A 27,109-nucleotide genomic window follows, 5' to 3' on the forward strand; every position below is an offset into this window, starting at 1 on the left:
GAAAGAACGCGGCTTTTCTTTCGGCGGTGGTACTCCTCATTTCACGGGGAATAATGCCTGGATGCTCTCTTTCAAAAAAGCAGCTTGCTTTTTCGAAAGTACTGGTTGCAGTCTAGACGCTCTTTTTCGAAAGAGGCTTACAGTCTAGACGTAGCCCCAGTGTGGACACAGCTATATTACTTTGTCGGAGTAAGTAAAACCGTTGTACTGGCAGACGGGCAGTAAGGCGGCTCTAACTGCACATACGTTAGGGCTGTCTCTAGACTGGCCAGTTTTTCCCGGAAAAATCAGCCGCTTTTCCGGAAAAACTTGCCGGCTGTCTACACTGGCTGCTTGAATTTCTGGAAAAGCACTGACTTCCTACTGTAAGAAATCAGTGCTTTTTGCGGAAATACTATGCTGCTTCCGTTCGGGCAAAAGTCCCTTTTGCGCAAAAGGGCCAGTGTAGACAGCTCAGATTTGTTTTGCGCAAAAAAGCCCCGATCGCGAAAATGGAGATCGGGGCTTTTTTGCGCAAAAGCGCGTCTAGATTGGCCATGAACGCTTTTCCGCAAGAAGTGCTTTTGCGGAAAAGCGTCCGTGCCAATCTAGACGCTCTGTTCTGAAAATGCTTTTAACGAAAAACTTTTCCGTTGGGGGTAGAGAGGAGGCAGCTCCAAGGAGCCAGTGCTCAGGATGAGCCAGTTTTTAAGATGGCTGCCCCAGAGCACTGGTTCCCGCCTGCCCTCTCCCTGCTACCTCTGTGGGAGGCAGCAGGGGGAGGGGAGGAACTGCGTGGAGCCAGCACACGTGGAGAGCTGGCTTAAAAGCCGGCTCCACATGCATATCAGCTCCCGCCTGCCACCCCCTCCCACGCACTGCTGCCTCTGATAGAGAGGCAGCAGCGGGGCAGGGGGGAGGCAGAAGGCAGTGGGAAGGTGGCTCCGTGTTAGCCGATACGTGCAGGGAGCTGGCTTGAAAACTGGCTTCCTGCATGTACCGGCTCCCACCTGCCCCCCCTCACCTTCTGTCTGCTGCCTCTTTACCAGAGGCAAAAGCACGGGATGAGGGGAAAAGTGGCTCCCAAGGATCCGGTGCTTGTGGGGAGCCGGCTTTTAAACTGGCTCCCCCGGGCACCAGCTCCTGCCTGTTCCCTGCACTGCTGCCTCTACGGGAACCAGCATGCATGGGGAGCTGGCTTACAAGGCAGCAAGGGGCGGGGAGGGTACGTGTAGTCATTACAGTTAACCAATATGCCTTATCGGTTTATCGTTTAAATGACTATACGCTAACATCCCTAGTGCAGACAAGGCCTCGTGCACTGGGAAGGAAGCTGCTAATCCCTCAGAAGGTCTATCAGTATAGGTCTCCTTAGAGCTGATGTGCCTTAAAACCAACCCCGGGACAGATCTTCGGCTGATATAAACGGCATTCAAGCTGGTAAGTCTATGCCAATTTACACCAGTGTTGTCTAATAATCAGTAAAAGCAGGAATTTTTAGACTAAGGAGCGGCTCCAGTTAGTGATGCTTATGGAGTGTCCCAGAATTAAAATAGCTCCCCAACATTGTCCTTGGGTGACATCCCCCCGAGCAGCAAACCAGCTCTTCTGTCTCTCTGTCTACTTCTAGGAGACCCTCGTCACCAGAGCAACCAAGGACTTCCCCAACACTACTGGATTTCATCCTCAGACCCCAGGTGGGGCAGTGCTCTGAGTCCCAATCTACAGTTGGGAAACTGAGGCACGGGGCAGCTTAAATGACGTGCTCAAGGTCACAGAGGAATTCTGCGGCTCAGGCAGGAACTGAGCCCAGAGGCCAAGCCCAATGCCCCTATCCTCCTCCTTCCACCTCCAGATAGTGACAGCAGAGTGCTGCGTTGGTCTCCTGCTGGCTGAATTTATCACTCGCGGGGCGATCGGCCACAGAACAAGCACCACATTGTGACTCCTGCCTGGCTCCAGCCTGAGACATCCATCTGCTTCAACGCTACCCTAAGCCGACTGCACTTCCCTCCCCGCAGACAGATCGCACACATCTCCCAGTGAGTTATTACCAGGACGTTCTATTCCCCAGCAAGGGGGTTCCTCCATCATGTGTCTCGGCTTTATCTTCCTGGCTCTTCTTTTCCCGAGCACACAGGAAACTCCTCCACAACAGCTGGTTTTTCCCTTCACAACCAAAGAGCCCTTCTTCTTTCACTACCCTGCTCTCTTAGCGTCTCCCAAATGCTCTGGCCCCAAAGAGCCCTGAGTCCTGGCTTCACAATACCCGCAGCCAGAAGAACGTGGAGCCATAGGGAGAACACACGGTTGGCCAAGCTCCTGACCCTGTTCCTTTGTTAGCTCAGTGGATCTCCACAGGGAGAGCCGGGCTCAGAATCTGACCCCCTAGTACCGTATCAAGCATTAACAGGAGCATGGGGAGCAAGACACGAGAAGTCATGCTTCCGCTCTACTCCGCGCTGGTTAGGTCTCAGTTGGGCTGTGTCTACACTGGGCCACTTATTCCGGAAAAGCAGCTTTTCCGGAATAAGTTGCGAGCAGTCTACACTGGCCCCTTGAATTTCCAGAAAAGCAGTGACGATCTACTGTAAAATTGTCAGTGTTTTTCCGGAAAAACTATGCTGCTCCCGCTCGGGCAAAAGTCCTTTTTCCGGAAAACTGTTCCGGAAAAGGGCCAGTGTAGACAGCCCAGTAGTCTTTTCCAGAAAAAAAGCCCCGATCGCGAAAATGACGATCAGGGCTTTTTTCGGGAAAAGCGTGTCTACATTGGCCACGGATGCTTTTCCAGAAAAAGGGCTTTTCTAGAAAAGCATCCTGCCAATGTAGACGCTCTTTTTCCGGAAATACTTAAAACGGAAAACTGTTCTGTTTTAAGCATTTCCGGAAAAGGGTGCCAGTGTAGATGTAGCCCAAGAGTCATAAGAACAGCCATACTGGGTCAGACCAAAGGTCCATCTAGCCCAGTATCCTGTCTACCGACAGTGGCCAGCACCAGGTGCCACAGAGAGGGTGGACCGAAGACAATGATCAAGCGATTTGTCTCCTGCCATCCCTCTCCAGCCTCTGACAAACAGAGGCCAAGGACACCATTTTATCCCCTGGCTAAAAGCCTTTTATGGACCTAACCTCCATGAAATTATCTAGCTTCTCTTTAAACTCTATTATAGTCCTAGTCTTCACAGCCTCCTCTGGCAAGGAGTTCCACAGGTTGACTACACGCTGTGTGAAGAAGAACTTACTTTTATTAGTTTTATGTCCAGTTCCGGGCACCGCATTTCAGGAACGATGTGGAGAAATTGGAGAAGGTCCAGAGAAGAAGAGCAACAAAAATGATGAAAGGTCTAGAAAACATGAACTATAAGGGAAGGCTGAAGGAATTGGGCTTGTTTAGTTTGGAAAGGAGAAGACTGAGAGGGGACATGACGGCAGCTTTCAGGTATCTAAAAGGGTGTCACAAGGAGGAGGGAAAAAGTCATTCTCCTTGGCCTCTGAGCATAGGACAAGAAGCAAGGGGCTTAAACTGTAGCTAGGGAGGTTTAGGTTGGACATTGGGAAAATCTTCCTATCTGTCAGGGTGGCTCAACACTGGAATAAGTTGCCCAGGGAGGTTGTGGAATCTCCATCTCTGGAGACATTTAAGAGCAGGTTAGACACACACCTGGACAGGGACGGTCTAGACCCAGGGCAGGGAACATATGGCTCGGGAGCTGGATCTGGCCCCCGTCTTGCCCGGATCCAGCCCCCGAGGCTCCTGCACTCTCCCTTCTGCCACCCCCTTAACCCATTCCCAGAGGCCGCCTCCCACACATTGAACCCCTCATTTTGACCCCACCCCAGAGCCGAGGAGGGCCCACAAGATCTCCTATCCACCTCCCCTCCCCCCAAAGGTCTGGTGCGTGAGGGAAATGTGGGGAGTGTCAGTGGGTTCGGGGGTTTTTTGCTTCTCAGTTGCGTGGCCCTCGACTCAAAAAAGGTTCCCCACCCTTCATCTAGGCGGTGCCTGGTCCTGCCGGGAGGGCAGGGGACTGGACTCGATGACATCTCGAGGTCCCTTCCAGTTCTAGAGTTCTATGATCATCAGGGATGGGCCCATATATCGCTGCTGCCTCTGTTACCAGAGTGCACTCTACAAGGCGGGCATTTCGAGAGGCCCTGAAAATTTGGGCTGCATCCTGCCGCCGGGATGGGATTCTCGTCACAGACTTCGACTGAGCGAGGGCGCCAACCTTCCTCAGCTGCGAGTGCCCTACGATGTTCTGCAAAGCGATAATTATCAGGGGGCGTTCACAGCGCCCCCTTCGCAGGCACCCAGGGCCGGATTAACTCTTCTGGGGGCCCAGGGCTATTCATTCTGGGGGGGACCCCTAGGCTGCTGGGCGGGGCAGTGCGACAAGGCGGATCCAGCCACAGGAAGTTGTGCTCCCAGGTCTGAGAGCCTCTGGCTTGCTGGAAGCTGTGCGGTGTGGAGTGTTCTCATTGCAACAGGACCCCGGCTCTAAGCCCGTCTGCAAGGCAGTCATCAGCCCCGCCACACAAAGGGAGTTTGTTGGGACGGGCACACACCCACGCTCACACCCCTATGCCCGGGGGGCAGCCATTCAGCCGCTCAAACAAAGCTACACTGACAAAAGAGCTAAAAAGTGGGGAGGGAGAGGGGGGCGAGAGCCTCTATACAAAGCCGGGCAATTGGAGACTGCACCAAACCCCTCCCTGGTGCAACTTCGCCGCCGCCGGCAGCAATTTACTCTGGGGCTTAATTCTGCCCAGTAAGTCCTCTTGGAGGATCACGAGACAGGATGGCGGCTCCAGTCTGTTACAGGGACATCGGACAGAGGAGAGGGATGGCTGGCGTGTAAAGGTCAGAGGTCAGAGCGAGACGGGTCAGCTCTCAGCTTGTTACTAGGCGGATCTCAACGGAGTCTGGCCGTTTAACATTTGTTAAGACGAGCTACAGAGGGTAAAAATTCCACCGCAGTGCAGATTCCCCGAGCTCCGGCTAAGGGTAAGTTGGATTTAAACACGCTTCGCCGTGCCGGCTGCCAGAGCCTGTCCCGCTCACCAACATGGCTGCGGTTTCCAGTGACTTGATCAAGAGCGGGCCGTTATAGAAACACACGGGGGAGCCACATCCGTGAAAGGCCGAGCAGCAGTGCCAACAACAGCACAGAGCTTCTGCACTACCAAAGCCTGTGTGTGCACTGAGAGCCTCGTTGGGTGTTTGGTTGAAAGCCCCTGCTCTTGGAGTCATGTGATTACGTGAAACGCCCAGCTTGCATTTAACAGTAGGGGAGGGTCTCTTACAGATGCAGAGAAAAGCGCGCACACACACACACACACACACACACACACACACACACACAGCTCAAGCCCAGAAGGCAACCAAAACACCCATGTTAAGAAAAGCCTCATGAATTTTTTAAGTGGAAAGTTCAGATTTTAGAACAACTGAATTCTACAGAAGTGCTGCTCCTGGAGCGAGCTATGCTGGGCACGTTGCAAGTAGTGGCTATTTTAATTAGCTGACCGCGATTGTTTTCCCTGGTGCATACAGCAATTTCCTCCTTCACAACAAACACATTTTCCTTCCCTCCCTTTTGGTACCGGGTTAGGAAGTCCAGAAATGCTCTATTTCAAGCTCACTGTTCCCCAAAACTGCCATAAAAAAACCCTGCAGCACAAACCCCACCGGTCACCCACACTTCCTAGGTCAGCCCAACATCCTGCAGCGGAGATGCACCGGCACGCTGCCAAGACACACAGCTGGGCCAGACGGCTCCAGCAACAGAGCAGTCCTCCTAAGCGGCAGATTTGTTTGAAGAAGATGCACTGAGCTGCACTCCTGAGCGCTGCTGAGTATGGTGTAGGATTTTGCTTCCAACCTGCAGGCGCCCCACTGGGTCCCTAGAGGAAGGCAGCAGATGGTGAGAGCCAGAGATGTGTGGAGTGCAGAGATCACTGCAGTGCTGTTCCACAGTATCCCCACCTCAGCACTGGGTTCTTCTGTGTGTCCTCTCATCATGCAAAGCCCAGCGGATGGGCAATGAAACAGAAAGGTCACAAATTTAAAATATGATTAAAGGAAATATGTCTTGTATACCAGTGCTTAGTTAGCATGTGGAACTCCTCGCCACAGGATACCATAGAGCTTGGGGTTTTGCAGGATTCAAAAAAAGGATAGGACATTTATACAGACAACTAGATAAACTGTATGTTCAGAGTTACCTTCATGTGACTGCACCCTCAGCAAATTTGCGGATGACACTAAGCTAGGCGGAGAGGTAGATACGCTGGAGGGCAGGGATAGGGTACAGAGTAACCTAGAGAGATCAGAGGATTGGGCCAAAAGAAATCTGATGAGGTTCAACAAGGACAAGTGTAGAGTCCTGCACTTGGGACGGAAGAATCCCGAGCATTGTTACAGGGTGGGGATCAACTGGCTATGCAGCAGTTCGGCAGAAAAGGACCTGAGGATTGCAGTGGATGAGAAGCTAGACAGGAGTCAACAGGGCGCCCTTGTAGCCAAGAAGGCTAATGGCATAGTGGGGTGTATTAGGAGGAGCATTGCCAGCAGATCCAGAGATGTGATTATTCCCCTTTATTCGGCTCTGGTGAGGCCACATCTGGAGTACTGTGTCCAGTTCTGGGCCCCCCAGTACAGAAAGGATGTGGACACATTGGAGAAGGTCCAGTGGAGAGCAACCAAAATGATGAGGGGACTGGAGCACATGACTTATGAGGAGAAACTGAGGGATTTGGGCTTATTTAGTCTGCAGAAGCAAAGAGTGAGGGGGGATTTGATAGCAGCCTTCAACTTCCTGAAGGGAGGTTCCAAAGAGGATGGAGAGAGGCTGTTCACAGTGGTGACAGATGGCAGAACAAGGAGCAATGGTCTCAAGTTACAATGGGGAAGGTCTAGATTGGATATTAGGAAAAACTATTTCCCTAGGAGGGTGGGGAAGCACTGGGATGGGTTCCTTGGGGTGGAATCTCCATCCCTAGAGGTGTTTAAGTCTCGGCTTGACAAAGCCCTGGCTGGGATGATTGAGTTGGGATTGGTCCTGCTTTGGGCAGGGGGCTGAACTTGATGACCTTCTGAGGTCTCTTCCAGCCTGATGATTCTAAGTCTATATGCAGAGTAGCCATACCCATGATTTAAATATTATATGTTCATATAAATAATAATATCAATCTTCATACTTCAGGCTAAAAACCAAGTCCTGCCTGATAGGTCAGGAAGAAAATTCCCTGCTGCAGTTTATTCAATAGTTGCCCATCTCTGACGCATCTGATACTAGTCACGGTCAAAGACACGGATCCTAGATTAGATGGAGCACTAGTCTGACCTGGGATGCCAAATCCCACATCCCTATCACACTGTATCATGGCAGCAGCATGCAGCAGCACGCTGCACATGGGCAGCTCCGAATGGAAATTCAGTGGCATTTTCAGGAAGTTTTCCAAAAGAACTGCAGATTAAGAGACGACACCACAGCCAGGCTTTCAAGGCACATGAGAGAGGTACAGCAGTGGGGCCAGCGCTACAGAAGTCAAAGATGGTGGTGATCACACTCAGCGCTCCCTAGCCCCTCAGTAAGGGATCATACCCACGAAAGAGAGGTCAGTGTTCATCCTAAGCACAAGTTCTGCCGTCATGGGCCAGAGCCACAAAATGACTCGGGAATCCAAGTGCTGTGAATCTGAAAGCATTTCAGTCTATTCACCAGCGTTATCAGCGCATGTCACTGAAAAACATGCATCACCGCAGGAAGTTCTCCAGACCAAATCTCACTGGTCCAGACACAGTATCACCCCGCTGGGGAACAGCTTTCAGAATTTCCACTGAGTCACGTCGTTAGGAAAACAACCCCCCAAAAAAGAGATTAGGATCCCAAATCAAGAGCAATATGTTCGTAGTACTTAAAAAAAAAAAGTCACAAATCCACTAATACCCTCCTTGATATACCCATAAGTATCAGTCCCTCTGAGCTGGATTCTGATCTCAGTGGTACCAGTGTAAATCCAGACAAATGCACTGCCACATTTGCAGGCAAACGATTGGGAGATTTCTGCATCACCTCTAACTTATCACCCAGAGCATTCTCAGCGCCTGGTTGTTGCATTTTTTTGGTCTATACTTAAGCCCCTTCATTTTAATCTGATTGTTACTGGGGAAAATCCCAGGTTTTACAAAAAGTATTGTTTGGTTTTTTTCCCCCATTTTCACACTGTTTTTGTATCATCTGAATAGATTAAAAATGTGCATCGTCCTAATAAAGCACAATACATTGCATGAAATAAACGTACTTCGATGATCCATTACGCTGTGAGTATAGATACAGCTTCCTGCTGCAGTAAGGTCGTATATCAGTCTAGAAGACACACAGAGTAAACAAACAGGCAAGTACATAAGCTCTGAAGTACGTGCACATCTAAACATACGACTGACTCTCACGCCCACCACTTACACAGTTCAAGCTGTTAGCAGATAACGATGTAAAGAGCTGACACGCTAAACAGGGAAGGAAATGAAAATCTGTCTCAGAATACATTTCAGAACACAAGCAGGTAGTCAAAAAAGTTAAACACAAACAGGAGAAAGGGATGAAGTTGCGTGTATGCCCTGCAAATGGTGCGCCCCGGTTATTAAATGTTTATAGGCTACAGCAGTAAACTGTTGATTCAAAGGGAAAATTTTAGTTGGGGATTAGCGATGTATTGTCTTAAACTCAGTTCCGTGTTTTGAGTTCTGTCCGCAAACCACGCTGAATTCTATTCATCGAAGCATTTATCTACAGAATACTTTTTCCTTCCCCATCCCTCCGTCCAGCAAAATAAACTTTGATATTTACCCAGAAAAAAATGTTAATCGTTTCCCCCTCCCACTGATTTTCATTGGTTTTTGTTGTAGTAACAAACACCAATAAATTCCCCAGGAAAAAATTAAATAAAATAAAAACTGAAAACACAGGATCCAATCTATACTGTACTACAAAGTCTTAGCAGCAGAGATCGAGTTTCTGTGTATGTTGAGTAAATGCGGTTGGCAGTCAGATTATAAGGGCAAATGATTTCCTCCACCAGTGCTTGCAAGAGAGATTGGGACTCCCTTGTGTGACAAGAGTAGCCCAGTAGCCCAGCTGGCCAAAGCAGACTCCTTGTACTAGGAGTAAAGGTTTCATAATCGGTCCTTGAGGGTTCTGTGAATGACATTCTAGCCTCTCCATGCAAGGTCCAAGATGCTTAATTATGGACACTCTAGCCCAGGGGTGGGCAATAATTTTTGCAGGAGGGACACAATGAATTTTGGTACTCGGTCACAGGCCAGCTCCACCCCCAGAAGGGGTGTGGCCTGGGCAGAAGGGGCGGGGCTGGAGACTAGCCTCCCGCCAGAATTGTCTGGGACTGGAAGCTTTGAATTAAAAACAGAGCAAAGGGCTCCCGGCTCCAGTCTCTGCTAGGCTATCGCCACGACTGAGAACTGTGAGTTACTTAAATGGGAGTTATTTAAGAGGTGGGCCGGATCTGGTCCCAGGGCCACATCTTGCCCAGCCCTGCTTAAGCATGACTCTTACCCTAAATCTGAGTGCTAGCTCAGCAGATGCTCTATAAGAACACAAGCATCCAGTTCTTCCAGTATGTCCACACTGCACAGTTAGCCCAGAGCCACTCGAAGCCCACGCTAGCCCATCCTGCTGCGGTAAGATTGCCAGGAGTCTGGTTTTCAACAGGAACATCCAGTCAAAAAGGGATCCTGCTGGCTCTGGTCAGCACGGGGCTGGCAGGCTTCCTCCCCAGCTCTGCACTGCTCCCTGGAAGCAGCGACTTGTCCCTCGGACTGCGAGGCAGAGGGACAGCCACGGGGATCCACGCGCCGCCCCTGCACGGCCGGAGCGCCAACGCTGCAGCTCTCCCAGGCTGGGAACCGCCAGCCAACAGGAGCCGCAGCCGTGCTGCCCGAGGGCGGAGCCAGAGCTCAAGCCCGCTGGCTACGCCTCCGCCTAGAAGGCGACATGGGCGGACCTAGTGCTGGGGGGAGGCAAGCCTCCAATCCCGCCCCTTCTGTCCACGCCCCTATTCCTGCCACCCAGTGCCCTTTGGGAGCCACCCCTCCCAGTGCAGGCGACAGACACATGGTCCCAGCCTGCCTCTTACGCCTGCTCTTCCCCTGCCTCTTACGCCTGCTCCTCAGGAGCCAAGAGACATGTTGCAACTCCTGGGGATCTCCGCCTAGGGCCTGCTTCCCAGCCCTCCACCACAGCCCTCCGCCCCCTCCTGCATCCTACACCCCAACCCCCTGCCCCAGCCCGGAGCCCCCTGCACTCATTTCTGGTCCCACTCCAGAACCCAAGCCCCTTACCCCCTCCCCAACCCTTGTTTCAGCCCAGAACCAATGCTCCAAATCCCTCAGCTCCACCCCCAGCTGAGTCCCCTACTGTATCCCAAATGCCTCATCCCCAGCTCCACCCCCCGAGGCAGCCTGGCGAAAACGAGCAAGTGAGAGAGGGTGTGGGAGAGGAAGGAGGAATGGTGAGAGGGGCGGGCTGGGGCAGGCAAGGTTAGAGGCAGAACTCCACTTTCACTGGGCTTGAAAGCCACTCACTTCGCAGGGAAGAGAAAGGCCGAGTCACTGAAGTAATTGATAACCCTCCACCGCCCTTCCCTCAATGCCCTCCCCCCATCAAAGGAAAGGCAAGTTCTGCAATCGACACAACAGACGGGAAAAGCATCCTCGAGTTGCCTCAGCACAAGGGATCTGCCCCAGACACACATAGGGGGTGAGCGTGGAAACAGCGAGGACACAATAAGGCAGGTGGGACTCAGGGATGCTCGTGAGGGAGGCTAACCCAGGCGCTCACGCTCTGGAGCCAGGCACCTGGGATAACCGTGCAGTGTAGACACAACCTTAGACTGTGGACCTGGGTAATACGTGCACGATCGGTTTCTGATGAGACACGTTCTCCCGGCCCCCGTGGGGTCACAGCAGCGAGCACGAACATTGGCCTTACTTTCTCGGAGGGCGCCGCGTTTCCAGAGACTTCCTCATAGGCCCCCACGTCCTCCCAGGTGGCGATGAAGGCTCGGGTGGGAGAGAAGGCCCCCGGAAAGGCAGCCTGGACGAGGCCAGCGGCCTGGGCCAGCACCTCGGGGGACTCCTCCTCCCGGTAAAAGACCTTCCCCCTGCCGCCGCTGGTGTCGATGTCGGACAAGAAGGGGGCGATGGCCGGGAAGTCGGTGGGGAAGTCGTCGTCCACGTACTGGGTCTCCCTGGGGAAATCCTGGGTGGAGATGATCCCGTTGGTCCCTACCTGCAGGAGACAGCACAGACCATGGCACCGGGCGCGCCAAACGCACCGGCTGCAGCGCAGAAAGAGCCGGTCCGGGGCCACCTCTCCATCGCCCGCTCCCCCAACCAAGTCTCCCCCCTCCAGGGCTTTCCGGCCAGAGGGGACTGGGGCAAGGGGGCCTCACTCGCCCAATGGGCTGGGGGGGGGGGGCAAAGCTTCCCCCCTCTGGCCCATGAGCGCGCCCACGGCAGCGGCGGGGGGGGGGGGGGAGATGCACGTGCGGGGCGACCTCCGGCTGCGCGCAGCCCCGGGGTTCTGCAGAGCTAGCGCGAGCCGCCCGCCCCCCAGGCCGCGGGTTCGAGCCGCCCGCCCGCCGGCCGCGGGTTCGAGCCCCGGCCCCGGCGCACTCACATGGAGCCGGCTGTAGCGCGCCTCGTAGAAGGGCAGCGGCCGCCCCAGCGCCAGCCCGCCCGAGCTCTCGTCGTCGCCGGCCGGCAGCTGCCGGTCGCCCCGGGCCGCCCCGTAGGGCAGCAGCTCCCGGCGGGGCAGCGCCGCCGCCCAGCCCAGCAGCAGCAGCTGCAGCGCGCGGAGCCCCCTGGCCGGCATGCTGGCCCCGGGGCTGCTCGACTCCGGCGCGTCCGCCCGGCGCTGTCCCGGGCCGGGGCGGGGTCTGGCCGCTCCCCGCGCCGCCATTGGGCCGGCCCGCGCCCAATCAGGCCCGGCCCCCAGCTGGCTCGGGTCAGCCCGGGCCAGCGCCCCCCACTTGGGGGCCCCGAGTCCGCCCTGCGCCCCTCCCGGCGTGGGGCTGTGGCTGACCCGCCCCCGGGCTGGGGAGGGGCTGAGTCAGCCCCCAGTTCCAGGGGAGCCCTCGGGGGGGGGTGCCCCCCTGCAGGCCCTTAGGGCAAGGCGAGGGCCGTGGGGTGCCTGCCTGGCTGGGAGCCCCCCAAGCCCACAGCACAGCCCCCCGCAAACTCTTTGGCCCGGCCTGATTCCCTGGAAGCTGAGCCCCCCCCCAGCCGGGTTTGTGTCTCTCCGGGTGGTGCGCATGCACCCGTGCACTGAGACACGGTATTCCGCACAGGGCTGGAAATTCCGAGCCCGCCCTTGGCGGGTTTGGCCACTGCATTGATTTGAGCGTAGTTTGGCTCCATCGCCGCCAGGCCATGGGAGGCTGCCAGGCTTGGAGGAAGGCCGGGCAGGTCTCTTGGCCAGCTGCCAAGGAAACACCCCCAAGCTGGGTTGATGAGACTGAAATTTTATGCTGGGGCTTTGCAGACACCTCACATGCTGCTGTGCCCCTGGCCTTCCCTGAGACTCCCTTCCGGCAGGTCCCAGCGGGGATGCAGACAGCCCGAGAAGGCACGCCAGCCACCCAGGACAGCCACGACTTTCACCAGGGGCGAGTGATCCTGGGGGCCTCCACTTTGGGGTGCCCACATGGAGCCCCCATTAAAGGAGCCAGATTTGCCAAAGAAGGGTCTGGAAAAATGGAGGCAGCCAGTCTCACTAGCCACTTCTGAAAATCTTGGTCTGATCATTTACCAGGCATGTGTGTCCTAAACCTACTGGAGCTTCTCTGGCGGGGTGGCTGGTGGCACAACGGGAGTGCTTGGAGGAGCAAGCAAGCTTCCTTTTTCACCCTTCCTCCCCCCAGGAGATGTGAACTCCCACCAAGGCACTTCTGAACCCTGGGGCTTTCCTGACCAAAGATAACAGCTGGGAGAGAGGTGTGCTGGAGGGAGAAGGGAGGGGCATGTGGAAGGAATTTTTGGTTGTTGGACTTAATAACCCGAGGCAGGCCAGCGGGCTCTGGGGTGTGGATTATTTCCAGTAGCTAACACCAGAGTCTTTGTTTGCCGGGCTTTGATTGTTTGGGTTGTTCTGCCTTTAACCGAGAGACAGAGAGACATGCTTGTTATCCGCAGGGTGGGTTCCTTCAGTTTGGTCCTGAAAGGCAGACACAGAGCTGAGCACCTTTTTTTGCACCCCAAAGGGAACATCACGGATTTTTAACAGCCATGAAACCATTCAGGGCAGCTACTAAGCTTGTGCATTGGGCAGAAACAGAACACCCATGGGCGGTGTTAACCTAGCACCCTGCGGATCCATCCCTGCTGTGGCTAGTCCGCACTCTGAGGCTGTGTCTAGACTGGCCAGTTTTTCCAGAAAATCAGCCGCTTTTCCGGAAAAACTTGCCAGCTGTCTACACTGGCCGCTTGAATTTCCGCAAAAGCACTGACTTCCTACTGTAAGAAATCAGTGCTTCTTGCAGAAATACTGTTCTGCTCCTGTTCAGGCAAAAGTCCCTTTTGCGCAAAGCTTTTGCACAAAAGGGCCAGTGTAGACAGCTCAGATTTGTTTTGCGCAAAAAAGCCCCGATTGCAAAAATGGCGATTGTGGCTTTTTTGCGGTAAAGCATCCGTGCCAATCTAAACGCTTTTCCGTTAAAAACAATTCCAGAAAATCATGCCAATCTAGACGCAGCCAGACTGTGTTCCCAGTCGGCTCCCCGTTTGCTGCCTTGCCTCACTTTGAAGTCTCGGAAAAACTTAAAAAACAACGAATAGTCCTGCAGCACCTGAGAGACTAACAAAACATGTAGATGGTCTCATGAGCTTTCGTGGGCACAACCCACTTCTTCAGATGAAACAGACTAACCCGGCTACCCCGCTGAAGCTTTTGAAGTCTGGAGTGGCCATGGACGCTTCCCCACCTACTGATTTGCGGGGGGTAAACCCCACAAATGATCAGCCCCTGTTTTGTGCCTTTCCACACACATCATTGTAAGCACAGTTTGGGGGGGGGGGGGTTGTTTCACCCGGGGCTTATTCTGGAGAGTTCCCACAAAATCCCTTAGTTTGTTACATTGTCTGCCATTCACCATTCCGCACTTCCCAGAAGGAATCCAGCTGGACCCAGATTTAATGGCGTTCAGGGCAGGCGACAGCAGATGTTTTCTGTAATTGCCTCCCCGTTTCTCTCCACTCAAGGTCATCTCATCCGCGGAAGTGGGTTTTGCCCACGAAAGCTCATCTCTCTATTAAAAAAAGTTTTTCCCGCAGGACGACAGAGTGATGTCATCACATCACCCTGCATCCCGCCTGCCTCCTCCCTCTCCTGGCTTGAGCCCAACCTCGCTGCCGCCCCTCCCCACTCGGAATTGCTATTTGAAAGCAAACCCCTACTCCCCCTTCACCCCCCACTCCACCGAGCTTTCAACACCAAGAAACACAGCACAGTAGCCAATGCACACGGCACCACCTGCGCCGCACAGTGCCCCACGTGGGGTGGGCAGGCACCCCTGCACCTCACCGGCCACCGGGTTAGAACTGGGCCGTGGCTGGCAGAATGGGGGGTTAAGGCTGGGGGGGAGGGGGAGAAAGGGTCCTGGCTGGTGTGGGGAGGGAGAAGGGACCCTGGCTCACGGGGAGGGGAGGGATCCGAGCTAGCAGGATGTGAGAGGGAGAAGGAGCCCAGGGTGTCGTGGGGAGGGAGAAGGGGCCCAGGCTGTCTGGGTGGAGAGGGGAGAAGGGGACTCAGGCTGGCCGGGGGCCAAGGAGGGAGAAGGGGCCTGAAGGAGAGCTGGGGGAGAGCCGGGGGGCACAGCCCCCTAGTGGCCCTATATCTATATATTTGCTAGTCTCGGAGGTGCCACAGGACGACTCGTGGTTTGTACAGTGGCAGAGTAACCCGGGGACTCCTCTCCGAGGGCAACGTTGTTACACAGACCCTCACAGCCTCTGTTATAACACACTGCACCCCCGAGCGTTCCTTCCTTTACACGGCTCGTGAAGCTGCCACCCCTTGGTGGTCACAGAGGTCCGGCAAAGCCTTAGGAGGCCACTTTCTTAGCAGTCGCCCCCCCCTCTGTGCCGTCCCGTGCTGCTCTGTGGCTCCACAGCGCCCGATCTGGCCCCATTGCCGTACCATGCCCGGGCCTAAGGCTACGGCTACGCAGCAGCCTTTGTTGGCAGAGGTGATGCAAATGAAGCGCTCCTTAGCAGTTCTCGCGCTCTCATTTGCATCATTTCTTCCACTCTGTTTTGCGGAAGAGGTTTTTGCACAAAAAACCACAGTGTAGACGGGGCCTCAGAAAAGCAGGGATACAGGATCTTGCGCAAAAGAGGTTTTTGCCCCGTCTACACTGTGGCTGCGTCTAGATTGGCATGATTTTCCGGAAATGCTTTTAACGGAAAAGTTTTCCGTTAAAAGCATTTTCAGAACAGAGCGTCTAGATTGGCACGGACGCTTTTCCGCAAAAGCACTTTTTGTGGAAAAGCGTCCGTGCCAATCTAGACGCGCTTTTCTGCAAAAAAGCCCCGATCTCCATTTTTGCGATTGGGGCTTTTTTGCAGAAAACGAATCTGAGCTGTCTACACTGGCCCTTTTACGCAAAAGCTTTGTGCAAAAGGGACTTTTGCCTGAACGGGAGCAGCATAGTATTTCCGCAAGAAGCACTGATTTCTTACAGTAGGATGTCAGTGCTTTTGCGGAAATTCAAGCGGCCAGTGTAGACAGCTGGCAAGTTTTTCCAGAAAAGTGGCTGATTTTCTGGAAAAACTGGCCAGTCTAGACACAGCCTGTGGGGTTTTTGCGCAAAAATCTCTCCTGCAAAACGGATCAGAAGAGACTATGCAAATGAGAGCAGTGTGGACATACAGTAAATGACCACAACCTCACCTCTCCGGCGCAGGAGTAAGGGACTTGCCCAAGGTCAAAGAGGATTGACTTTGGCTCTCCTGAGTCCTGCTCCAGTACCAGGATCTCAGAACCCATGGGATTTAACGGTGCGGTCTGCAATAAGGGGCAGTGGCCCTGCTGGGCACTTCTGGCCTGGGAATAGGGCCTGCGAGCCAGGTGACCACCCGGAGTGCCAGGCCTGGGGGGCATTGGGCAGCACTAAGGAAGAAGGTATTCAAAATGTAACAGATGGAAGGTGTGAATGGCACTCCTTGCCTAGCTCACCATTTGTCTAGGGCCGGCCCCACATAGTGTAAGCTACTCTGGGCAGGGGCCTCTGTATCTGTCTGTAAGCGCCGCTGGCACCTATAAAGCCGAACAGCCGGCCCTAATTAACCATGCGCCCTGGAACCACGGAGGGAAAACTCCAGCTAGAGTCCATCAGCTGGAGAGTGTGAGAGAGTTTATGGGGCTGCAGCGTGGACAGGAAATCCCCACACAGCCCTTGGAGAGTTGATTAGAAAGTGCACCACAAGGAGCTAAGAAAAGAAACAGGAAACGCTGATTGCTCCTGGGACGTTTTGAAGACAAAGGCTGATTCCAAGTGACTGTCTCGTTGTGCTCCTGTTTTATGTTCTGCATCTTAGAACATAAGAGCGGCCAGACTAGGTCAGACCAAAGGTCCTTCTAGCCCAGTGTCCTGTCTGCCAACAGTGGCCAATGCCAGCTGCCCCAGAAGGGGGTGTACAGAACAGGAAATCAACACGTGATCCTTCTCCTGTCATCCATTTCCAGCATCTGACAAACAGAGTCTAGGGACACCGTTCCTACCCATCCTGGCTAATAAGTATTGCTGGACCTAACCTCTGTGAATTTGTTTAGTTCTTTTTTGAACTCTGTTAAAGTCCTGGTCTTCACAACATCCTCTGGCAAGGAGTTCCACAGGTTGACTATGCACTGTGTGAAGAAATACGCAACACACACATTACAGTTTAAGGACTGTGGTGAGACCAGGCTGGTTTGGGTTGCATTGTGCTACTGCAAGGATCAGAACAGGGGTGACAGAGTCTTCCTAATGGGGGGGGGGGATGGACCAGACCGGGTGTGGGCACCGCTGAGGGCGTCAGCTCAGGGCAAATTGCTCCAAACCAGGGCTACTTACAGCCCTCGACTGAAGACCTTTCCCAAATAGGCCACAAACCAGCCACACCAAGCACTTCAGCTGCCAATCCGGCCAGCAGGAAGCCTCATGAGCAAAACCCCTCCGGCACCCCAGCTCTCCCTGTGCCACAATCCGCCCCAGGCCTACACACAGGTTAGGGGTTACAGAACCCAATCTCACCAACCCCGAACAGATCCTCCCAGTCCCAAAGAACCAGCCACAATTCCTCAGTCAGTTTACGCTTTGGATCTTACCCACAAGCTCATGCTGGGTCAATCCTTTAGCAGCTAAAATCTAAAGGTTTATTCATAAAAGAAAGAAAAGCTTGAGAGTGAGGTTGCTAAGGAGAATATGTCACATACATACATTCCTGCCTTGAGGGCAGGGGGCTGGACTCGATGACCTCTCAAGGTCCCTTCTAGTCCTATGATTCTATGCTTCTATGATCAGTCACCAAGTTCTTGATGCAGGCTCTTGAGCAGAGATGTTACTGCCAGCTTAAAAGTCTTGGGTGTACATCCTATGTCAGGATGGGTCAGCAGTCCTTCCCGGCTCTCTGTCCCTCACAAGGCTGCATCTGGGATCAGTAGCCAGATTGGAGACAAGATGGAGACCGCCTCATGGCCCCTTGATATTCATTCCTGGTGTCTCCCAAGCTGGAGCGGGTCGCACGGTGGCCTGTTTCACATGCCGGCAGCCATGAGGTACTGACTGGTCTGCAGGTTTCCAGACGCATTCCTCAGGTGCCATTGTCCCCGGAGCCGTGCTAGGTAGCCCAGCCATTCGCCAAACATTCCTTCTGTACAACAGGCAGCTCAGGCCCACTGCTCTGTCTCAGCCATAGACCATTCCCAGTACCAGCCCAGATTCATCACGCCACAGACAAGCATCACACAAGCACGTGAGGAGCATAAATAGACTCAGCACAGCATCAGCTTTCGTTTGACACCTCACATGGCTCCCTTTGTACAGACTTTGGGGCAACCCTCCCCCCCATGGGCATAGCAGAGATCTGGCTGCTCTCTTTAAAATCCAATAACGTGACAGGGGGGCATGAGGTCCCTGCCCCTCCTTTCCCCCCCAAGGCCCTGTCCCCCAGCTAAGCTGGAGCCAATGCAGGGAGCTCAGGGGGTTAAGTCCCTGACCCATGTCCCCACCCAGGGCAGCAAGTGAAGCACAGGGGGAGGGGCTGGATTTCCTAACTTAAAGCCTCGGGGGGCAATCCTGGGGCTACTGAACCCTGAGCGAGTTTTGCCACCAAAAGCACAGTTTCAACCGACTTTCGACCTGGTGCCCCTCCCCCACATACATCTGAATTGTGCGTGCACCGACCCAGATGGTGGCCCTGAGTGACTTCCCCAGTTGTTTCTATTTCACGTTATCAGAGACATAAGAACGGCCACACTGAGTCAGACCTCAGGTCCATTAGCCCAGTGTCCTGTCTGCTGGCAGCGGCCAATGCGAGGTGCCCCAAAGGGAATGAACAGAACCGGGAATCATCGCATGACCCCACCCCCGTTAGCCATTTCCATCTCCCGACAAACGGAGGCTTGGGTCACCATTCCTACCTACCCTGGCTAATAGCTATTGATGGACCTAGCTCTTTATCTAGCTCTTTTTTGAACCCCATTAAAATCCTGGCCTTCACAACATCCTCTGGCAAGGAGTTCCACTGGTTCATTGTGCCCTGCATGAAGACATAGGCCCTGACTCGGAGAAGCGTGCCACTCCAGGAAAGCATTTAAGCCTGTGGTTCTCAACTGGTGGTCCATGGTGATTTTTCAGTGGTCCACAGGAACATTATCCAAAGTCACACGGCATGAGCAGGCGCAGCCGTTAGGCTGTTTTACGCCTTTTTGTCTGCTCTTTTTTATCATGTCTCAAAAAGGAGGTGGCCTGGTGGTCTGTGGACTGAAACGAGTTGAGAACCACTGATTTAAGCACATGCTTATGTTCCACTGGCTACCGCAATATTGGTGGCTTAGCATATTCTTTACCGTTTCTCCCTGAAGCGGGCTCAGTTGCTGAACCTGGGGATGCGGGAAGGAGGGCTGCAGCACCCCCTGATTTAGAGTGGTTTCCACCCCTACCATACAAATGGTTCCAGCACCCCCAGAAGCAGGGCTTTTGTTTGTAAGCTATGGGGCACAGGCTGTTTTTTTCAGAGGGGTCGCTGTGTGGGTCCGTTTCAGCCAAAACAATGAGGCGGCTTGTGCCCCCAAAAGTTTGTTGGTCTTTAAGTGGCCACAGGACTCCTCGTTGCTTTTGTCTATTTTTGTTGTGAGCATCGGGATTGGGCCAAAGGATCCTGCTCCGAGTCAGGACCCCTGCCTGGCTGGCCCCACAGTATAACTGTATGTCGCCTACAACCGAGGCCAGACAGCTCGCTGAGTCGGACTCACTCCTGTCAAGGCACAAGTCAGGCGGGAGCTGTGGGAAACAGCTGGAAGCACAAGCAGGGATCGTGGGTGGCTTGCCTTCCAAAATGCCTCACCCAGCCCCAGCTCTGTGCCACGCCTGCTGGCCAGTTCTCCAGAGCTGGGGAAGTTGGGGGGGTGCCACCCTGGGGCAGGGAGGGGCAAGAGCCACAGCCACAATGCAGGTTGGGGAGAGGAGGCTGAGCAGGGACCAGCAGGCCACAGTGTGTGGGGGGAGCATGGGCTCTGATGGGCAAAGCCGGGGCTGGGGTTTTGCCTCCCCAAGCCATGGGGGTCACCCACCGCACATGACAGGGATGCTTTAACCTACCCCATTTCTAGGGAAGTCATCTGCTAGTTGTTTGCCCGGTTCACGTCCCAGGGTGGGGGGAGGTTGGGTAGATTTCTAGTGGAGATGTGTTTGTGTTGTTCACCACAGGCATGTTTGTTGGATAAATGCTGCTGGGCAGAGCAGTATTTGCTGCCCGTTATACACGCCAATCTGGCCATGACATGTGGCAGTAATAAAATCACAGAATACGACCAACACATATTCGGTAGACAACTAAAGAGCTATTGGATGACCACAACTTTGGGTCACCAGTAGGGTTGCCAGGTAGTTTCATTAAACATGGTGAGGAAAAAATTGGTTGAGCAAAGAAAAAAAAAGGTTGTTGAAACAAACGAACAAAAAAAAAGGCACATAAAAAAAATAGTCTCTGCGCCTTTAAATCCCCACACTCCCCACACCTCCATCAGACACAGCAGCAGGAGAAGAGTGGCCCCTGCGTCCTTCCGTCCAATAGTTTACATGTCCGGTATTTTCTGCTTTTTTTTACCAGTCAGAAGACACAATACCGGATACCTGGCAACCCTAGTCACTAGTGGTAGTAGAGATCCTGCGTTTAGTCTGGTGGTTCCCAACCTTTGAGGGTATGGACCAATTATCACTCTGTTAAAATTTCATGGACCGCTCCCTGGGGAAGAAAAGGAAAAGAAAAGGAAAAGAAAGGATCCTTACTTTTAAACTTTCCACCGACCCCCTGCAGCACTGTTGCGGACCACAGGTTGGGAACCACTGGTTTAGTCCATTTGGCCTTCTTCATAGCCCGGAGCGTTTCTAGGGATGTAATAATATAATCGATTAACCGATGAGCTTATCGGTTAATGCTGTAGACTACACGCATTTCTCCCCCCTCCCCTCCGCCAGTAATTTATTTATTTATTTAAATATTTTTACCCCCACCTTTCTATTTAAAATAGGATAGCAGGCTGGCCAGCAGCATGGCTCAGTCCTGGCTCCCACTGTGTCCAGGACCTACCCACCCTGCAGCTCTGCAATTAACGTGTATTAGGAGCCAGGCGGCAGGCAGCCCGGCTTAGTCCTGGCTTGTCCGGGGTCGATTTGCTCAGCCTCCTCGGACAGGAGCTGCTGCCACCCCACCCTACTGCCTCTGTATCAGAGGCAACAGCACAGGGCGACAGGCAGCCGGTCCGTGAGGGGAGCTGTTTTTTCACCTGGTTCCCCTCGCAGACCAGCTCCCACCTGGCACCCGGCACTGCTACCTCTGATACAGAGGCAGCAGTACGGAGTGGCGATGGAGCGCACTGCCTGCCGGCCCCACCCCCAGGAATGATAGAATAGTTGAGTAACCAATAAGAATTCATCAGGCTAATCCATTATTCAGTCGACGGATATTTAACATCCATAGGCCAGTCGGGTGGTTTGCCCCACCTAGCATACTGGTCGCGCATGTTCTGAGAACCTCCTGGTCTGGCATGGATTGAGTCTCACGACCCCTCGAGAGATGGGGAGAGAGACTTAACTGTTCCAGGTCACATAGGAGGCCAGTGGCCGAAGAGAGTCGAGAGTCTACTGAATCCCAGGCGAGTGCCCTGACCCCTTCCATTTCTGGAGCGGGGGCGGTGGGGCGGAGGGGCTAAACGTTTCTGCTCCAAGGTGTCAGCAACGGAGGTGATCCAAATGAACTGCTGCTGCGGCGGAAAAGATCCTGAGCTCTGTTGTGGGCAGCTGAGCAGCAGCTGTGATTTGACCCCAGAGATCCTCGAAAGATGCAGTTGCTCAATAGCCAACTGGTAGGTTAGGTCTTTCGCCCGGGCCACGGAAGGGCAACCATGGGAAACGCTCCTCTTGAACCTGTTCACGCTGCTCTTCGCCCATCACGTCATGAGGCAAGCACCAGGAGGAAGGAAGGAACAGGAGAGCTCAAAGCCCTCTACAAAGGAGAGCTGGGGAAACTGAGGCACAGAGCAGTCAAACAAGCTGCCCAAGGGCATTCACTGCAAGTAGAGTCTGATTCTGCCTCTGAGTCAACAAGCGCTGTGCCAGGAAAGAGTCGTGGGCAGTGTTCCCTGCAAGCTGAGCACTTGGGTGGCTGCCCAGGAGAGATTCAGGTGCTCTCAGCTGACCGGCAGGGCACACACAGCTTCTCACAGCTGGCAGCCTGTGTTTCTATTGGTGGTGCACTTCTGCACATGCCTGGGTGCACATAACAAAATGTAGTCCGCCCATGGACGGGAAAAAGGAAAGAACATTGGTCGCAGGGTCCGATGCTGACGATTTTCTCGGTGGGATTTGCTGTTTCCCTGTTATTGAAAACTCCCAGAGAGTTACAAGGAAATTCTTAGACCAGGGCTCTTTGCCAGTCAGGCTGAGGGTGATGGCAGCATGTTCTCCCCACGCGTCCCTGCAGCGTGCGAAAGGCTAACGCCGGCGTCTCAGCCCAAGGGTGATTATCCAGCAGCGCATAACCACCGCTCATAGGCTTCGGAAGGGAACATTCGTTTCTTCGCCAGCCCCCTCCTTTTCCATGGGATTGTGGCAGCTGCAGCGAGAACGGCTGACGTTCCCCCACAAATGAGCAATTCTCCTCGCTGCCGCAACTCCCACAGGTCACAACACGAGGAAATGGGGGAGCCTGTTTGGAGCCATGATCCATGCAGGCTGGAGCACTTAGCCTTTTGCTGGGTCTGCCACAGATGGATCTAATTCGAGTCCAGTGGGCACGCTGGCTGGAGGCTCGGATTTCTTCCCTTAAATTGATCCAAGCTGCCGAAGCAGGAATGTGAAAAGCCTGATTACAGACGAATAGCAGCCTCGCACACACATTGCTAGGGGCCAGGAGAAGATTGGTTCACTCTGGCCCGCATTCCGCAGGGTTGCTTGGCTCCTAACGCCCACTGAAATCAGAGATCTGGGCCTTCCAGCCTAGTTGTGCCCTGGCCTAGAGCAGCCAGACGTGTGATCTTTCTAGTATCCACTCTGTGACTGTGGCCATGACTAGCTGCTTCAGGGGAAAGCTACTGGAGTCTCCATAGTGGACAGCTAGGGAATAAATTGGGGATGGGTGATGTTTCATTCCCTCCCCCAAAGCTTGGTGGTAATTCAGTGAAATTGCATAGCGGAGGGGTGAGGGATGCACCCCCAGCTTGTCTGAATCCAGCCCCCGAAACTCAGGGCTCCCCCTCCCAGCACCAGGGAGCCTGGAGCAGACAAAATCTACTAGCCAGGGTCCCCCCAGGCTCTGGTGTGTGAACAGGATGTGGGTAGGGTCTGTGTTTTTTCTTAGATCTATAAATAATGAATTATTAAAATGTATTTATTACCTTGCAAGATTACTTAGAAAGCCATGAAATGCCAGCAACAAGGAGGTTAAATAGAACAACTTAAAAATGTTACCAAGGGTCTGTCTCCTCACTCCGGGGCCACATCAGTGAGAATTTGGAGTGTTTTTTGTTGTTGTTTGTTTTTGTTTTTTGCTGCTCACTTGTGTGCGGCCCCCGACTGATTTTCCTCGTGGAATGAGGTTTACAGGGATGTCGGAATAGCGAGCCCAAAATAACGGGCTTGCCGTGAAGACGCGGGATAGCTATCGCGGGATACTCCAGTATCCCGAAATAGTGTTGCAGTGTAGATGTAGCCTAGGAGTGGCTCTGCTTGGGCTTTGGCAACATGGATTATGCCTATGGTGACCATATTTTCTGAACCAAAAATAGGAACATCTTAGCCATACCCCCTAAAACCACTAGCCAATAGGGTTGCCAGATGGTTTAATCAAAAAAATACCAAACACCCTCCCTTCATCCCCCCCAAAAAAACACCGCGGAAAAAATTCTGTTGAGGGAAAAAAAAAAAAGACCCTGAGAATTATTAAACAAAACAAAACAAATTTTAAAAAAAAATCAATATGGCCCCTTTAAGAAATGCTTTTGAAGCTTTTTGGCCCTAGCAGGCTGCCGCTGGCCATCCGCCAGCTTCTCTTTCTGCTCTGGGCTGGACAGCTCCCCTGCGGAACCAGGTAAGCACCTGGGATTTTCACCTCCTGTCCGGGAAAAAAAAACCAGAAAACACCGGAGATTTTAGGTGTCCAGTATTTTCTGACTTTTTTTACCGGACAGGAGGCGAAAATACCGGACTGTCTGGGTTAATACCGGACACCTGGCAACCCTACTAGCCATACCGCTGACCCCTTAGGCCCCACCCACCTGCCACAGGAAGTCCCACCCCTGGAGTAGCACTTCCTGGGTCAAGATGAACACATGACTAGAAGTAAAGGGTGTCATGTAACCCCTCTAAGAACTCCTCCCACCATCCTCTACCAATAGGGATGGGTTTGGGCCCCATTTTTTAGCCCTTAATTCATTTCCACCCTAAATATGGCTCAGAAACTCCTGGATCCACAGGGATCCATTTGTGGGTTCCTCCGGCAGCGTAAAACGCCATTTCCATCAGCAGAGCAGCTGGCCCTGTGACTCTGGAGCCTCATTAATATTTCCCCTTTCAGGGAAACAATCCCATTTTATTTTCATCTCTTTTCTTCGGAGCAGGAAGTGACTTCTCCAGCTGAGTCATCTCCCTGCACTCTCCCACTGCTGGGATGGGGAAGGGCACAGACCATCCCTCCTTCCATGCTGGTGTCCATGGATCTGAACCATGTGGGGTGGAGCTGTTGTGGCCCCCAATCATCCTTGAAATGAGCGCGGTGAAAAGTTTCACTGAGGAGGCGGAAAAGAGAGGCCTCCACACGTGGAACCACATGAATCCCAGCGGGAACTCGTCGGAGCCCAGCTGCGGAAAGACGGCTTCCCGTGCGGAGAAGAAATGTAGATCGGTTACTTTGAAAGGCTAGTTCCTGAGGCTGATTTAGTCCAGGTTCTCCCTGGCAGAAATGTAGCAAGGCTGCAAATTTCCAAGTCAACCCCTGGATTGGAGTGCTTTGTCCTAGTTAAAATGAACAGTGTTGGGGGTGGGGACTCAAATCCTGCAAACAGGCTTGAAAATCGCAGCTCAAACGATTCGTTCAAATGCTTTAAAATGTAGGTAAGAGGCAAAGTTTGAAAAGTAAATGGAAGTGTTTGGGTGGTGCCCTTTCCTTCCTTATCAATAGCTCACGCTTGCTTTGGTACCATATGCGATGCTGTGACGATTAAACGGTGTCAAGACATGACAGCCCCAGCTCCTCAGCTGTTGTAAGTCAACATAGAGCGGTTGACTTCAGTCGAGGTGTCTGCCCAGCCATGGAGGACATCTGTAACTGCATCTGACAGTGATTGATTCTCTTAGGGTATGTCTACACTACCACCCTAGTTCGAACTAGGGTGGTAATGTAGGCAACCGGAGTTGCAAATGAAGCCCGGGATTTGAATTTACCCGGGCTTCATTTGCATCTCACCGGGCACCGCCATTTTTAAATGTCCGCTAGTGCGGACTCCGTACCGCGCAGCTACACGCGGCACGGACTAGGTAGTTCGGACTAGGCTTCCTATTCTGAACTACCGTTACACCTCGTGAATGAATGGACATTCTCTCGCATGTAAGCTGTGATTACAGTGGACGGAATGGCTACCAGGGCACCTGTGCTTTTTCCTCTTTCCTCTTCTTTTGAAAGAAATCCCTCTTCCCCGTCCACACACCCCTTTTTCCAAAAGAGCTCTTTCGGAAACAGGCTTCTTCCTCGTAGAAAGACGTTTACCAATGTTGGAAAACCCCCTCAGTTCTTTCGATTTTTTTTTCAAAAGAACGCTATTGCAGTGTGGACGTAAGTGAACTTTTTTTGGAAAAACGGCTGTTTTTCCAAAAAAAACCCTCTGTAGTGTAGCTATACCCTGAGATGTATTACAGAGGTGGTGATATTTTCATTGCTCAAGGAGCCACACAAAGCTAATCGCCTGGCAAGGTAAGACCCGACGAACGGGGCGAGCAGCATGTCTTTCGACAGGACAATCCAACATTCCAAACCCTGCTCAAACATGCCCCAGAGCTCAGAGCGAGACCCTAACGGAGGGCAATTTAAACAAGGGGCTGTGTTTGAAATGGAGCAGGGCACCTCCTCAGGGCTGGGCACAGGTCCCCTCTCCTCCAACGCAGGCAACCCTTAGTGCTCCGAGAACACGCAGCCGGAAACCGCGTGGTGTCCTTTGGCATGTGGCCTCGGATTCGCTCCAGCGGCTTTGGCCCAGCAGCAGCAGCATTCTTTACATTTTTATGCAGATGTGGCGGCACAGGACGGGCTGTAGCATATGAGGAAATCCCTCACGACGGCTCAGATGGAAAGTTCTTCCAGGGGCCGCTGCAGGAAGCGAACACAAATGGGAGATTCTTCGATGCACTGGACTGCGGGAAGCCCACGTCCCGTTACTATAGTAACCCCGGAAAGGCCTTGGCTGGCGCCATGCTGGTTAGGGTCGGTACACAGGTGTGGGGGGGGCTCTAAATAAGCTGGAGCCAGGACCCTTTGGCTGGAAAGGGTTCTACAGGGAATAGGTTTCCTTTTTAGCTCTTCTGTATCCTTCCTACGGTCGGGGCCTTGCTCAAAGCCCACTGAAAACAATGGAAAGACTTCCGCTCATTTCAATGGGCTTCGGACCAGGCCCGGGGGCTGCGGGATCACCGTGCAGGGTGTCGCTCCATTGACAGCAATGACCTGCACCAGGATTGTTTCCGTTCCTGGTTTCTTCTCCCCACTCTGCTTCAGGGTCTTGGGGAAGGATCCTGACACCCTCCCTCCTTGCGGACTCGAGTCTTGCGCCAGGTGCCATCCTGCTGGAATCACAGTGCAAGGTGCGACTCGGCGCCGGCCGGCCCTGTGGAACGGGCGCGGGTCACGCGACCGTGAGAGACGTCCCTCGGTCGTCTGCAGACTCCTAGGCTTTCGATCCGGAAGCCGGCGGGAGAGTCACGCGGGGTGATCCTCAGTGGCAGAGCGAGCCAAGCAAGGACTGAGTCCGTGCCCGAGAGAAGAGGAAGAGAAGTTGACTGTTGGCTGGTTGTGGTCTAGGACCTATTCTTGAAGGTAGTGTTTCCCAATTGGTGCTCCGCGGAACCTGGGGGTTCTGCGAAACGAACACACGGGTTCTGCGAAGCGCCATCACTCCCCCGCCCTCTCTTAAAGAGATCGGCGGGAATCGCAGTGGCTTTTTTTTTTTTTTTTTTTGCTTGATGGTGATGGGTTGTTTTTTTTAAGGCAGCCCTAGGGGTTCCATGGCCAAATAAAATTAGGAAACACTAATTTAAGGAGTCTGACAGGAATTCCCATGAGTACGTGGGCAGGCGTCCAACTCAA

General features: G+C 53.4%; 1 protein-coding gene across 1 annotated transcript in view; it reads right to left on the reverse strand.

Annotated features, from left to right (window-relative positions):
* Positions 1-11,909, reverse strand: part of NID2 (nidogen 2) — a 49,883-nt gene extending 37,974 nt beyond the window's left edge. Inside the window, exons 1-2 of the mRNA XM_075926197.2 lie at positions 11,679-11,909; positions 10,989-11,288 (exon numbers count right to left, since the gene is read on the reverse strand). Of these exons, the coding sequence (XP_075782312.2) occupies positions 10,989-11,288; positions 11,679-11,873 (495 nt within the window). The 5' untranslated portion in view covers positions 11,874-11,909. The remainder of the gene's footprint in view (positions 1-10,988; positions 11,289-11,678) is intronic.
* Between the last annotated feature and the right edge of the window lie 15,200 nt (positions 11,910-27,109).

Source organism: Pelodiscus sinensis, chromosome 5 (genome assembly GCF_052426305.1).
Source record: "Pelodiscus sinensis isolate ZL-2025 chromosome 5, ASM5242630v1, whole genome shotgun sequence".
Classification (NCBI taxonomy): Eukaryota; Metazoa; Chordata; order Testudines; family Trionychidae; genus Pelodiscus; species Pelodiscus sinensis.